Source organism: Protopterus annectens, chromosome 4.part1 (assembly GCF_019279795.1).
Source record: "Protopterus annectens isolate FY-2018-M chromosome 4.part1, PAN1.0, whole genome shotgun sequence".
In the NCBI taxonomy this organism is placed as follows: Eukaryota; Metazoa; Chordata; order Ceratodontiformes; family Protopteridae; genus Protopterus; species Protopterus annectens.
In genome coordinates this window covers 478,772,243-478,787,388 of record NC_056734.1, presented here as the reverse complement: position 1 = coordinate 478,787,388, position 15,146 = coordinate 478,772,243, and the positions used below count along the sequence as shown (strand labels likewise).

At 45.3% G+C, this 15,146-nt stretch overlaps 1 protein-coding gene across 1 annotated transcript in view; it reads right to left on the bottom strand.

The window, feature by feature from the left end:
* TFRC (transferrin receptor) overlaps positions 1–15,146 on the bottom strand; it is a 661,121-nt gene that overhangs the window by 420,937 nt on the left and 225,038 nt on the right. The window contains exon 11 of the mRNA XM_044070291.1: positions 9,432–9,548. Within this exon, the coding sequence (XP_043926226.1) occupies positions 9,432–9,548 (117 nt within the window). The remainder of the gene's footprint in view (positions 1–9,431; positions 9,549–15,146) is intronic.

The window sequence follows — 15,146 nt, the reverse complement described above, 5'->3', positions numbered from 1 at the left end:
GTTTGTGCCAATTTTCTGAGAACAGAGATAACTTTCCTCCCAAAGGGGCTTGTTTTTGCTCCTTGGTCGGAAGGGGCTTGTTTTTGCTCCTTGGTCGGAGAAGTTACGAGTAAAGTCATTGAGATTGTCAGAGTGGCAGGGGAAACCCCTGTGTCACCTCTTTGGTTTGTTGGTTGCCATTGGCGTCCCCTGTAGGATCCTCTATATTGCCCTCTGCCACGGGCACGCCTGTTCTTGCCCCTTTGAAATTTTTCAGGATTTGGGAATGACCAGTTTTTAGACGGCCAGTTCCTGCTAAATCTGGGGGGCTGAACCTGGGAGAAAACCTTTGACTGTCTGACTTGGCTTTTTCTTCAATGGTCTTTAACATCTTTAGCATTATCACCAAAAAGTTTGTTCTTTTCCAAGGGAGCATCCAGTAGCTTTGCCTTAACATGATCCAGTAAGGGTTGTCTACGAATGACCGCTCCTGTCATAGCTGCCCTACATGAAGCTTCCAATGCATCATATCCACACTGCAGAAAAGGATTACTAATCTGCTGAGAGTTATGGACAGCCTCCTGCAAAGACTTCCTATCTAAAGGGTCAGGAGAGGCTAATTTTTTCTGTAAATCATCCAACAGGGAATCCTGATACTGAAACATATGAAACCGACAATTGAGAGCTCTCATAGTTAAGGTAGTAGAGGTGTAAACCTTCTTCCCCCATCTCTCTAAGGACCTTGCCTCTCTGTCGGAAGGCAAAGGATTTTTGGAAGTGGTAGCAGAAACCCCCTTTGGCCCCTGGGAAATAGTTTCCAAGTCTACAGCATGGGCCCTAAAGAAATGAGAATGGGTTTCAGGGACCCTATAGTATCTGTCAGGCTTGACAGGAGTTGGGGGCAGAGAATCAGGGGTAGCACTGGAGTCAGAGTAAAGGTCATCCAACACATCAAGCACAGGAGGAATAGCTAAGGGTCTGTGTTGTGGCTTTTTAAGGAAAGTTTGAAGGCGCTTCCTGGAATCAGAAAATTCCTGACCTTGCCACTGGAAATGCTCCCTCATGGAACGCAGAACTTCCCCAAAAGAAATATCCTCAGGAGGAGAGGCCGAAGGAATGGAGTCCTCTGTATCCGAATCCTCGAAAGTCTGAAAAGGGGGTTCCTGGGATTCGGAAAGCACAGAGTCCCCAGAATCTTCATCTGAAGAAAGGGGGTCAGGTGGTTCAACCCTGGGCCTCATCAGGAGAAGGCTGGGATCCTCTCTCAGGATGGGCCTGGGAGCCTCTGATCATAGAAATTAGATCTACGGCCAAGGACATTTGAGCTTCAGGGTTAGGCTGAGGCAAGGTTTTAGCAGAGTGCTTGGCCTCGCTTGCAGACTTGGCCTGGCTTGCTGCCTTAGCACGTGTGTAGGCCTTGATAGACATGGGCGGCCTGGCAGCCCCACGTGCAGGGGTAACCTTATCCACAGCAATGGTCTCTGGCATTTCCTCGGTTACAGTATCCGGAAGAAAATCAATAATTGGCGTCTGTGTGGCCTCCAGTGTCAGAGGTATTGGTAGTGCAGTGTCTTCGGTTCCAAGCTGTGGAATAACCGCCTCAGAGGGATCCAGGGCACTCGTGGTAAGTTTTGGCGTGGAGTCTGAGGAAGTCGCGGGCCGAGGAGGTCAGTCCCGGTCTTTAGTCCCGGTCTTTCCGTTTTTTTTAAATGTGTAGCCAGTTGTTCCGACGGCATAATGTAAGCAAACTTTTCGCCAAAAAAGTCTTCAGCGAACTCCGCCCAGCGCCTGAGTGCGCATATTGAAGCGAGTACAGGCGGCACAGGCCGAGACGTCGTGGTCTGGGCCAAGGCAAGGGAGGCAGTAAGAATGGAAATCCTTATGAGGTATTTGTTTACCACAAGACAAACAAACAATTATTTACTTTGTTAATTCTGACATCGGCTGAGGCAAGAAAAGGTCCCCAACGGGGTAACTTAGCTTTTTTGATGTCTTCGGTTTCGAAGAATACAGGAGCTGACCGACCGGCACTTGCGAACTGCTTCTGCTTCGGGCACCGCGCGGCAAGAAAGACTGAAGATGGCGTCGGCTGATGCTTATATACTCCAGCCGCTCTGACGTCCGAGAGAAATGCGACATCAGCCGACGTCGGACCCAGACTTTGGAATCCGGCCGACCGAGGGCTGCCTGAGGCAGGACAACCCATATGTTATGACTGCAGTTGCATTCTTGAAGGACATCTTATCTTGTGCAAGAAAATAAAAACTAAGCCAGGATAAATATTTAAGCCAAAGGGTTTTCACTCTTAGCCCTCCCCCTTCTGGGGGCAAATGGGGAGAGACTTAAGCACAGCTGTGCAAGTAAACTTATCAGAACAGTAGATGTTCTTATCACTGCTGCAGTAGCCTTAGCGGTTTGGTGTTATATCCTACAAAGGGCATAACAGCTGGCCAGCTTCCAAAGCTTCAGGGCCCCAACCATACACCCAAACTGTTAAGCAACTCCAGCAAAGATCTTCAGAGCTTTCATGCCAAACAAGAGGCTGTGCCCTGAAAAAATACATTGCTAAAACAAAAGTGCCTGCACCTTGGCAAAAAAAAAAAAAAAAAAAAACAAACTACACCAAAGAAGTGTTTTTTTGGTGGTGGGGTGACTACTGAAGAAATGATCATGCAAACATTTACTGTTATGGTAAGTTTACTTACACAATAAAAGCCATATGTAGACTACCATAGCTCAGAACTGGCAGGTGGAAGGGGAATGAAGCTCCAGCAGCCCCTGGAAAACAGTCCAAACAATGCCCAACTTAGACCTAAAGAAGGACTCTAGCTTGTAGTGCTTTGCAAAAAAAAAAATACATAAAGAGGACCAAGTTGCTGCTTCTATGGAGTCCAAACCTTCCCAGAAAGCCAAAGATGAAGCAGAGGCTCTAGCAGAATATTCCAAGCAGGATCAAGGCACAGTTTTGTTAAAGGGAATAACAATGCAATAGAATGAGAAAAGTACAGTTTTGTACCTACCATAAATGTAGATGTTAGAGTGCTGATACAGCTGCAGTCATAACAGATGGGTTTTCCTGCAGTCAGGCGGGTCCTCGGTCAGCCGAACTCCAAAGTCTAGGTCCGGCGTCGATTGTCGTCACTTCTTCCCTGACTTCGGTGCGACAGGGGGTATAAAAGAACCAGCAGACGCCATTTTCTTCAGTTTTTCTTGCCCCAGATGTCAGGTGCCCCCAGAAGGAAGGCAATACATAGATGTGTAATACAATGCAGTATAATCAAAAAACAGTAGTTGCAAGCAAATACATCATAAAAGAAAACCCCAATCAGGTTGTATGAGGAGGTGTTGGCCATTAGGCCTGTCCCAGAGGGGAAGGAGGGAGGGAAACCTGGACTGCAGCTGTATTAGCACTCTAACATCTACATTTATGGTAGGTACAAAACTGTACTATGTTCATCGTGCATACAGCTGCAGTCATAACAGATGGGTAGAATACCAAAACTAAATAAGGGTGGTAGGCACTAGGTGGAACTAGGAGGAGCCAGGATGCCCTGCAAAACTGCAATGGCAAAACCTTGGAGTATAAAGGCAGGTGATAGTGCTTGGAGAAAGTATGCACAGAACTCCAAGTTGCAGCTTCCAAAATATCTTTGGTAGGAACCCCCCTGAGGAAAGCTGCAGAGGTAGCTGTGGCCCTTGTGGAGTGAGACCAGATGCCTGCAGGTACAGTTTTACCATGGAGAGTAACAAAAGCGTATGCAGTGGGCTATCCATTTAGACATGGTCTGTTTTGAAATAGGCTTCCCTTGGGCCCCTGTAGCATAGAACACAGAGTTGCTCTGATTTTCTGAAAGTCTTTGTCCAAATAACGTAGTTGCCTGTGAATGTCCAAGGAATGTAGTAGTCTTTCCCCTTTGTTTTGAGGATTGGGGTAAGAGGTAGGTAAGTGGATAGCCTGATTCAAGGCTACCCTGGATACTACCTTTGGCATAAAAGGATTGGTTTGTAAGGAAACTGTCCTGATGGAAAATGATGAAAGGCTTTACAGCCATGAGGGCTTGTAGTTCCAAAACCCTGCGAGCTGAGGTGATGGCCAGCAGGAAGGCTGTTTTCCAGGACAAATATTGTAGTTCTGTTGAGGCAGCTGGCTCAAAAGGAGGCAAAGTCAGTTTCTCTAGAATGAAACAGATCCCAAGCAGGCACTGGTTGTTTCCTTGGGGGTTTTATATTCTTAGCCCCTCTGAGGAACAGTCTTAAGAGGGGATGAGAGAATAAAGGAGGATCAGTATTGTATTCTGCAGAAATGGCTGAGGCATGGATTTTGATGAAGAGAATGAAAGTCCACTACTTAGCATCTCAGCTAGGTACTGTAATATTTGAGGTAAATTCAGTATTCCAGGGTTCTGGCCCTTTTTCTCATTCCAAGCACAAAACCGTTTCCATTTGGCGGAGTAGGCTTTTCTAGTAGAAGGTCTTCTGGCCTCCAAAATGACATCCTGTACCTCCTTGGAGAGTAGGGTCTGTTGTGATTTTAAGGAATCTTCCATGCGGCTAGATTGAGTGTTTTCAGCTGACTGAAGGGTTTTGAAGTTGTGCTGAGTCAGTAGAAGAGGCATAAGAGGTAGGATCCATGGTGGAGAATGTGTCAGGCTCCTCAGGAGTGGGTACCAGTGTTGCCTTGGCCAGTCTGGAGTGATGAGAATCATCTTTGGTCTGTCTGCTCTGGTTTTTAATAGAACTTTGGGCAGCAGAGGAAGAGGTGGAAAGGCATAAACTGTCATTGTTGTCCAACAGAGAGTACGACCACTTTCCAGGCCTGTGGATGAAAGGTCCGTGAGCAGAATTTTGCCAATTGGTGATTTCTGTGAGAGGCAAAGAGATCTAGGTCTGGCCTTCCCCACGCTTGAATTATTTGAAAAAAACGTGAGGATGCAACTTCCATTCGTGTGGATCTGTCATTTCTGCTTAGGTTGTCTGCCAGCATGTTTTCCTTGCCTGGCAGGAACTGTGCTTGAAGCTCTATTTGCAATTCTACAGCCATGTTCCAAAGAGACATGGCTAGTCTGCATAGGGGGTATGAATGGGTTCCTCCCTGTTTATGTACCACATTACTGTGGTGTTGTCTGTCTATCAATAGCTGGCCTGGATGCAGGTCTTTGAAAGCTATACCACCATTTATCACTGCTAGCATTTCCTTTTGATTGATGTGTAGGTGCTTTTCCTTTTGGGACCATCTGCCCTGAATGCACCGATCTGTCATGTGCACCCCCCCAGGCGTAATCAGAGGCGTCTGTTGTGATGATTTGACTTGCTTGAGGCTTGCAGAATGGGAGACCCGTGTTTCTTTGGCATGCTTGAGCCCACCACAGAAATTCCTTTTGAAGACATGGAATTAGTGGTATTATTGTTTCCAAGCTGTGGCTGTGCTGAGACAAGTTTTTCAGGTACCATTGAAGTTTCCCCATATGCAGCTTTGCACATGAGATTAGTAGGATGCAAGATGCCATGAATCCCAGAGCCTGCAGGATTTTCCTTGCAGTCAGCCTGGTGTAAGTTGCCAGTTTTCTGAAGTATTGAGTTAGTTGCCCTTGTTTCTCTGTCGTGAGGTAGGCCATCTGGGTGTTTGTATCCAAGTTGGCACCCAGGAAAATTATTGTTTGAGAGGGTATTAGCCTTGATTTCTTTTTGTTGACTGTATCCCAGGGAATTCAACAACCTTATTACAAAAGCCAGATGTTTCAGAAGTATGTGCTTGCTGTCCGCTTGGATCAGGCAGTCATCCAAATATGGGTATATTTGTATCCCTTGCAGTCTGCAGTAGGCAATTACTGATGCCAGGCATTTTGTGAACACTCTGGGCGCAGTAGATAAGCCAAAGGGCAATGCAGAGAATTGATGTGTAAATCTGAGGCATCTTCTGCAATCTTGTCTGATTGGGACATGCAGGTATGCCTCCTTGAGGTCCAATGTTACCAGCCAAGACTCCTTGCCAGCATGGGAAGAAGCTGCTGTAATGTGAGCATCTTTAATTTTGGCACGAGTAAAAATGTGTTTAGGATGGGTAGGTCCAAAATAGGTCTCCAATCTTTGCCCTTCCTTGGTACCAGGAATAGTCTGGAATAAAAACCTTGACCCTGTTCTTGTGTAGGTATCTCTTGAATAGCTTTCATGTCCATGAGATCTGAAATTTGTTTTTGTGCCTCTGCCCTTTGATTGTGTGGCAGGACTGGCATGCCTCATTTTTGGAAGGGTGTGAAAGTGGAATCTGTAGCCTCCGTCTATAATGTCCAGGATCCATTTGTCTTGTGACAATATGCCAATTTTTTGAAAATGCCAGTTTTCCGCCTAAAGGTGCTGTCATTTGAGCCTTGCTTGACATGCAAAGGGGAAAGTCATTGGTTCTGCTTTCTGAATGGCTCTGAACTATCCTCACCACCTCTTTGGGTAGGTACTTGCCATTGTCTGCCTCTAAATGATCCTTGAGATTGCCCTCTACCCCTCGGGCGCCTGTATCTACCTCTTTGGGGTCTGTCCGTGGCTGGAAAGGACCAATTTTTTGAAGGCCAATTTCTACTGAAACGTGGAGGTTGTACCTGTAGGAAATCTTTCACTTTTTGCATTGATTGTGCCTTTTCCTCAATTTTCTTTAATACCTCCTCAGCTTCAACACCAAACAATACATCTTTTTGCAGAGGTGCATCCAGTAATTTAGCTTTGACATGATCTGGTAAGGTTTGCTCTTTGAGCCAAGCATGTCTACGTATGACTGATCCTGTAACAGCAGCTCTACACGAGGCCTCTAAAGCATCAAAACCACATTGCAAGGTATGTTTACCTACTTGTTCTGCACTATGCATCAAATCCTGCAACTCCTTCAAATCTGGTTCAAGTTGACATTTTGCTTCTCAACTGTGATAAACTGTTGGTACTGTAACATATGGAACTGGCAGTTTAATGCCCTCATGGATAAGGTGGCAGAGGTGTATACCTTTTTCCCCCCACCTTTCTAAAGCTCTGGAATCCCTCTCTGAAGGTAATGGATTTTTAGCAGTGGAGGCCTTAATTCCCTTGGGGCCCTGTGAGACTGTTTCTGGGTCAGCCGCATGGCTTTTGTATAGGAATTAGTGTGAGTCAGGAACCCGGTAATACCAGTCAGGCTTGACTGGAGCTGGAGGTAAAGAGTCTGGGTTGAGGCAGGACTCCAAATACACATTAAGGATATCCAAGACAGGAGGTATAGCCAGAGGCCTGTGCTGAGGGAGCAAGAAAAAATCCCCAAGCCTTTTCTTGGAGTCTGAGTACTCTTGGCCTTCCCAATGGAAGTGTTCCCTCAAGGTATGCAAGGTTTCCCCCCCAAAAAAAAAAAAGAGTAATCCTCATGGGGGGAGACAGAAGGAATGGACTCCTCTGCATCAGAATCTTCAAAAGGGGAGTAAGAATGTTCCTGGTCATCAGAATGTTCTGAAATAATGGAAGCCTGGTCTGAAATCTTCCTCCACTCTGGGCCTTTTTTCCAGGGGGGGGGGGAGATGAGAACCCCTGATGAGTAATTAAGTCCTCAGCCATTTTGAGCATCTGCTTTTTAGGCATGGGGCCTTAAGGGCACTGTGGGGTTTGTTTTTTTAGAATGCATGGCTGTCAGACTTTGTGAAAGCCTTGATGGAAAAAGAAGAGGAAGGCCTGAAGACACCTTGAGAGGAGGCAGACCTGTCTAAACTCAGTTACACTGCCAAGAGTGGCTTCGGTATCTGTAGTTGGGGTGTGGGCCGAAGAGTCTGCGACCTCGGGTACAGAAGACACCGCCAATGAAGTGTCGTCGGTAGGCAGGGGCTGCAAAGGCGCCTCGCTGAGAACTGAACCACCTGTAGTCGGCTTTGGCATGGTGTCGGTAGAGGCCGCAGAACTAGTGTCGATCCTTATCTTTGCGTCTTAGTCAAAACTGGAGTCGGAGTATCCGACGACATTATATAGTTACATTTTTTGCCAAAAAAGTGCTGGGCGAACTCCGCCCGACGCTTAATGGTGCGTTTGTTGAATGTAGCACAAAAACGACAGGCAGAGACGTCGTGGTCTGGGCCTAAGCAAGGAATGCAGAGGGAATGAAAATCCTTTTGCAGTATTTGCTTCCCACATGAAATACAATTAACTTTGTCTGACATCGGTCCGATCAGAGGCAAGAAAAGTTTCCCCAATGGGGTACTTAGCTTTCAGAAGACTTCAGTTGCAGATATTCGTAATCTCAGGAGCTGGCCGACCGGCACTTGCGAACTGCTTCTGCTTTGGGCACCATGCAGCAAGAAAGACTGAAGAAAATGGCGTCGGCTGGTTCTTTTATACCCCTGTCGCACTGACATCAGGGAAGAAGTGACGTCAACCGACGCCGGACCTAGACTTTGGAATTCGGCCGACCGAGGACCCGCCTGACGGCAGGAAAACCCATCTGTTATGACTTCAGCTGTATGCACGATGAACATCAGTTGACAGTCTGGTTTGACACAGGTTGTCCATTTTTGTTACCTTCAAGAAATAAGCAACTGATTGGAAGTCCTGAAAGACTTCAAGGTAGTTCCAGAGCTGCCTGTGGACATTTCTCCTTCATTTTCAGGAAACACAGGGAGATGGTAGTTTAAGGTAAGCTTGAATACTTCTTCAAATACAAGTACTGGTTCTCAAAAGAAACCCTGTGTAAAGTGAGAATGCTGACCCACCACAAGAGCTTGCCACTCAAGACTTCTTGCAGAGGTCAGGGCATTCAAAAGAATCATCTTCCATGTTAAGAACTGCAAGTCAGCAAGATGAGCTGGCTCAAATGGACTGTTGGCTTCCCAAAGAACCGCCACCAGTTCTCTTGCAGGTTTCTTATAACCTTTTCAAAAATATTTTGGCATCAGAATCCTTTTAGAGGATCCATGGGTAGACATGCTGAAAATGGATAAACAAACCCTGAGAGAGTCAAGATAAGCCATAGGAAAATTACTCAATGAAAACCAGAGAAACATTAGCCCTGAATGGGTGCTGGTTATATGTTGCTGGCACCAACTAGAAAACATTTTTCATTTGCTTACATAAGATTTTCTAGTAGCTGTTGGCTTCAGCTGTATGCATCTTATGTGGCTAAACTACGCACAAGCTTGTCAGCATGGCCAAGACATAGCTATTTTACTGAAAAGGACAACTAGACAGACAGCAGAAACAGCACCTCAGTCTTCCTTTATCTGAGATTTTGGGTAATGACCTGTATTAAGACACAACATAAGAAACATCTACAGCAGGCAACACATTACTAAAGGTACAATATTCTATTTTAGAAAAATGTGGCAAGAAAAACAATGAAAAGTCGATAGCCAATTTTGGAATAATATGCTTGCAAGTAGCCCAGGTCAATTAATTTTACAATAAAGAAAATTCCTCACAATGACTTTGTGCAAACTGAGCCAAAAGTATCTACTTACCTTTTACTAAATCTGACAAAATACGAGCAAGCTCCAACAGAATCGAAGTACCCACTGCAGATTTAGCTACGCCAGGACCCCAGGAATCACGCTGTGCTCCAATTACAATGTAACGGTCTGTGGAAGAGTGAAACCCATCAGCTAATATAAAAACTCATCTGCATCTTTTCCCCTAAATGTTTGAGAAACATCCACTCCTGCATTTTGCAAAAGCAAACTAACAAGTTACTTACCATGAGTTTATAAGGGCATTCTACTACGGATGAACATGCTCCTCAGAGCTCTAAATACTCTGGAAGAAAGGAGGCATACTTTGAGTTTAAGAGCAAACTGTGGATGGTAGCTGCCATGATATCCAAGGCCTCAAGCATCTCCCACATGCTGTGCAATGAGACGCTATTGTAGACGTCACTGAAAAATGTGGCCAGGTTGAGAACTCTAAGAAAGGCAAGCATTCTGCATGTCTAGTCTGTAACCCAGAAAGACCAGGTCTCTGAATGGGTGAGACTTTTTTCTTAAGTAGATTGTGAACCCTAGAGTGACGGCTGTACCACAAACTGTACATACTTTAACATAGTCTTTGGAAACAGCTTGAAGTAGGTCATCCTGGTAAGGGACGATCCGAATTCCCTTTGCTCAGCAGAAAGCTACCACTGGGGCTAGGCACTTCGTAAATACTCTTGGTGCAATAGAAAGACTAAAGGGCAAAGCAGTAAACTGAAAGGGGAGGGGGGGTTTCCTGTATGAGGGTTGAATGAGGATGTGAAGGTAGGTATCCTTTAGGTCTAGTGATACAAGAAAGGCACGAGGAAGAAAGGTGGGTGTGCAGAGCATTTTGAAGGAGAGTGCATTTGGAGAGGTGTTTAGAACAGAGACCCAGCATGGGTTTCCATTGTCCTTCCTCTTCACCAAAAAGATTTTGGAATAGACCTCATCCTATGTAGGAGGGTAGCACTCTTTCCATGGTGCCTTGACCTAGTAAGTCTTAACAAGGTTGAGCAAAGGGAGATAGATTAGTAGAAAAGGAGGCAGGCCCTTTAGACAGGGGATGCTTTCCCATAAGGCAAAGAATTTTGTGACAGAACTCATTTATCTGTTATTTACCATGTCAAAAGAAAGAAATGGACAGTTTTTTTAGATGCAGGAAGGGTTTCAGGAGGGAAGAGGTGTAGCATGAAGATTGCTTCAGAAAGGAGGCCTTTCTGAAGGAGATTCCCTAAGTTGGCCAGAAAATCCCTTGGCGTTTGAGACAGAAGGTCTTTAAAGAAAATGGACTTGACTGGGTACTGTGGTATCTAGGACTGTAGAAAGTACAATTAATCTACAAGTCATACATAGCCTTAACTTGCTCTTGTATGGCTTTGAATAGAACATGCTGGAGGGACAGATTCATATCCCAAAGGCTCCCCTCACTCTAACAAAATCCCAATCCATGTTAAGCAGAGTCCCTCAATGACCCTCTTCAAGAGAAACCTTAACGAGTGGATGGAAGATCATAGGTTTACCCCTGGGATCTCTTGTGTCCCTACTAGACAGAGGCACAGTAAACTAACCTCAAATGGGCTATCTTCTGTGACCTACTATACAGAGACAGTCAACTAATCTAAAAGGGTGGCGAAAGCCAAACGCACACTGGCAAGGCTTATACATGCCCTAGGGCAGATAGCCTAGTATCAACCTATGAACCTATAAGAGTTTCCAGCTGCAACCTATTTTATTGTATTTATTTATCATTTGTTGACCGGGAAAGTCCAACTAGGTTCCACAGAGCCTGTTTTCAGCTGAGGCCCGGGGAGAAATGCTCCAGATGCAGGTCTTTGGAATGTGGGAGGAAACAGGAGTACCCGGAGAAAACCCACGCGAACACAGGGAAAACATGCAAACTCCACACAGAAGGCACCCCAGTCAAGAATCGAACCGTTGAACCTCTTGCTGTGAGGCAACAACGTTAACCGCTGCACCACTGTGCCGCCCAACCTATAAGACCTACGAACCTATAAGAGTTTGCAGCTCATGGGCCAAACAGGAGGTCTTTGCCTAGAGTTTCATAGATTTTAAGCCCTCTAAGGGGGGGGGGGGGCTGACTGCAACCATGCATAATGCTTGATTGAACCTGTTGCCACAGCTCTGGAAGAGGCATCCACAGACTTCTAACAGCATAGGATGTGGTGCCTGGCAAATTCAGTAGCTCGTCACAGTAACCGACATTTGCTGCTTAGAATCTGTGGACTGCAAGTCTGACATATCCTTGAGACCATAGAACAGATAAATATGTTCTGTCTGGTTCAACCTTTGGGTATTTCGACCCAATTCGGATCAGACACTAGCCAATTCCTACTGGCTACCAACTCACCAGGCTGCCTCTTATCCATAAAGTACAGTTTTGTACCTACCATAAATGTAGATGTTCGAAGATCCACATTGCTGCAGTCCTTACACTTGGGTAGTCCTCTGTCCTCGGTCGGCCCGAATATCAAAGTATAAGGCGGACGTCGGTCAAGGCGCATTTGACTGACATCAGGACGTCAGGGTACAAATGCGCATGACCGACGCCATATCCTCAGTCTTTTCTTGCCCCAGATGCCAGAAGACCCTAAAAATAAAGGTCAAAACCAAAAGACAGCAAACAACCAAACCACCACCCTTACACTAACTATATGTACAATATATACAAAATACACAATATGTACAACCCAACCCACACAACCACCTCTAACTACAGAGGGGACGGAGGGAGGGTAAATTTGACTGCAGCAATGTGGATCTTCGAACATCTACATTTATGGTAGGTACAAAACTGTACTATGTTCTTCATCTCACATTGCTGCAGTCCTTACACTTGGGTAGAATCCCAAAGCAGAGGTAAGGGAGGATGGCTAACTACAAGGAAGCAGGAGCTGCCAAGATGCCCTGCAAAACAGCAGTGGCAAAACCAGCCCTGGATTTAGAGTAAAGTGGCAGGTGATAATGCCTAGAGAAAGTATGCACTGAACTCCAAGTAGCTGCCTCCAAAATATCCTTGGTTGCCACTCCCCTCAAAAAAGCTGTTGAAGTGGCAGTAGCCCTAGTGGAATGAGGCCTAATCCCAGCTGGAATCTCCTTGCCATGATGGGAATAACAGAAAGCAATGCAAAACCCAATCCACTTAGAAATAGTTTGTTTTGACACAGGCTTGCCCTGAGAACTCAAAGCAAAAGAAACAAACTGCTGAGACTGCCTGAACCCTTTAGTTCTGTCCAAATAATATCGCAACTGCCTGTGTACATCTAAAGTGTGCAAAATCTTTTCCCCTTTATTTTGGGGATTTGCATAAAAAGTAGGCAAATGAATAGTTTGGTTTAAAGCCACACTAGAAACCACCTTAGGCATAAAGGAAGGATTAGTTCGTAATGATACCCTATCCTTATGGAAAATCAAGAAAGGCTCAACCGCCATAAGGGCCTGCAATTCAGAAACCCTTCTTGCAGAGGTAATTGCCAACAAAAAAGCAGTCTTCCATGACAAATATTTCAACTCAGAAGTAGCTGCAGGCTCAAAAGGTTGTAGAGCGAGTTTCTCCAACACAAAATTGAGATCCCAAGCAGGAGTAGGAGCTCTTCGTGGGGGTCTTATATTCTTTGCCCCTCTAAGAAATTGCTTGAACAAAGGATGAGAAAACAATGGTGGGTCACATAGTGAGCCGAAATTGCTGCAGCATGAACCTTAATAGAAGAGAAAGACAAACCTTTGTCCAGTAACTCAGTAAGATATTGAAGAGCCACACTCAAATTAGGCTCAGAAACATCAAAATCTTTTGCTGCACTCCAAAATAAAAATCTCTTCCATTTATCTGCGTATACTTTCCTTGTACTAGGCCTTCTAGCTTCCAAAATCACATTCAAAACTTGTTGTGGAAGTTGAGACCCTCTATGGTTCAAAACAGAATATGCCAGGCTGTTAGGTGAAGAGAGTGAAGTTTGACATTGAGCAAATGGCTGTCCTCCTGTGACAACAGGTGTGGAATCGAAGGCAAAGGCCATGGAGGCTTCCGTACCAGACTTCAGTAATGGGTACCAGTGCTGTCGAGGCCAATCTGGAGCTATTAAAATCATCCTTGGCTTGTCCTGTCTGACCTTTAGAAGTACCCTTGGGAGGAGAGGTAGAGGTGGAAAGGCATACACATGAAGATTGCTCCAATTGAAAGAAAGAGCATCCACTTTCCAAGCTGTGGGATGAAACCTTTTTGTGCAAAACTTTGGCAGCTGATGGTTTAGTGGAGAAGCGAACAGATCTATGTCTGGAGTTCCCCATGACACTGTCAATTTCTGAAACACATGAGGATCCAATTTCCACTCGTGGGGATCCATAATTCGTCTGCTCAACACATCTGCCAAGGAGTTCTGTGCTCCTGGCAGAAACCTTGCCTGAAGATAGAGTTGTAAACTGAGAGCAGTCTCCCACAAAATCATTGCTTGCCTGCATAGAGGATAAGAATGCATTCCCCCTTGCTTGTTGATGTACCACATGACAGTTGTGTTGTCTGTTAGAATCAACACCTGCCCTGGAAGAAGTAAATCCTTGAAAGCTATTAATGCAAACTGGACTGCTAACATCTCCTTTAGATTGATATGTAGATGTTGTAGTCTGGCAGGCCACTTGTCTTGTATCCACTTTCCATTTAGATGAGCTCCCCAAGCTTTGTCTGAGGCATCTGTCGTTAAAATCTGACTCTCCTCTGGCCGGGTCACAGAGAGTCCCTTGTTTAGGTGACATTCCTGAGCCCACCACAAAAATTCCTTTTGAATGCAAGGTATTATTTGAATGACAGTGTCTAGATCCTGGCAGTGCTGTGTCCATACATTTTTGAGATACCATTGTAGCTTCCTCATATGCAGTTTGGCATTGGGAAGCACCAGAATACAAGATGCCATGAACCCTAAGGCTTGAAGGACTGTCCTTGCAGTCAGCCGGACTGATGAGATAGCTGATGGAAGTAAAGGGATAGACTCTTGTTTGTCCGGGGTTAAAAAGGCCATCTGGGATGCTGTATTCAGTCTCACACCCAGAAAGCACATGTCCTGAGAGGGTACTAGACTGGACTTTATTTCGTTCACAGAATACCCTAGGCATCTTAGCACTGCTATCACATATTCCAAATGACGAAGAAGCTCTTCCCTTCCTTGAGCCAGAATCAGGCAATCGTCCAAATAAGGATAGATCTGTATTCCTTTCAGCCTGAAGAAAGCTATCACTGGAGCCAGAACTTTTGTGAACACTCTGGGCAGTAGATAAGCCAAAGGGCAATGCAGAGAACTGATAGTGAAAAGTCCCAGCTCGAAACGCAGATACTTCCTGCAACTTAGTCTGATAGGAACATGAAGGTAAGCCTCCTTGAGATCCAAAGTTACCATCCAATGATCTTTGCCCAGCAGAGGCAAAAGCTGTTGTAACGTCAACATTTTGAACTTGGGAATGTCCAGATAAGTGTTGAGGATAGATAGATCCAAAATTGGTCTCCACGTGTTCCCCTTCTTTGGTACTAGGAACAGGCGAGAATAAAATCCTAGGCCCACTTCTGGCATAGGAACCGGCTGTATGGCCCCTAGTTGAAGTAACAGAGAAATCTGCTTGTGAGCCTCTATTCTTTGTTGAGGAGGAACGTCTGGCATGCCTCTGAAAGGAGGCAAGGTATGGAAATAAAACCTGTAACCTTGGTGTATGATATCCAATACCCAT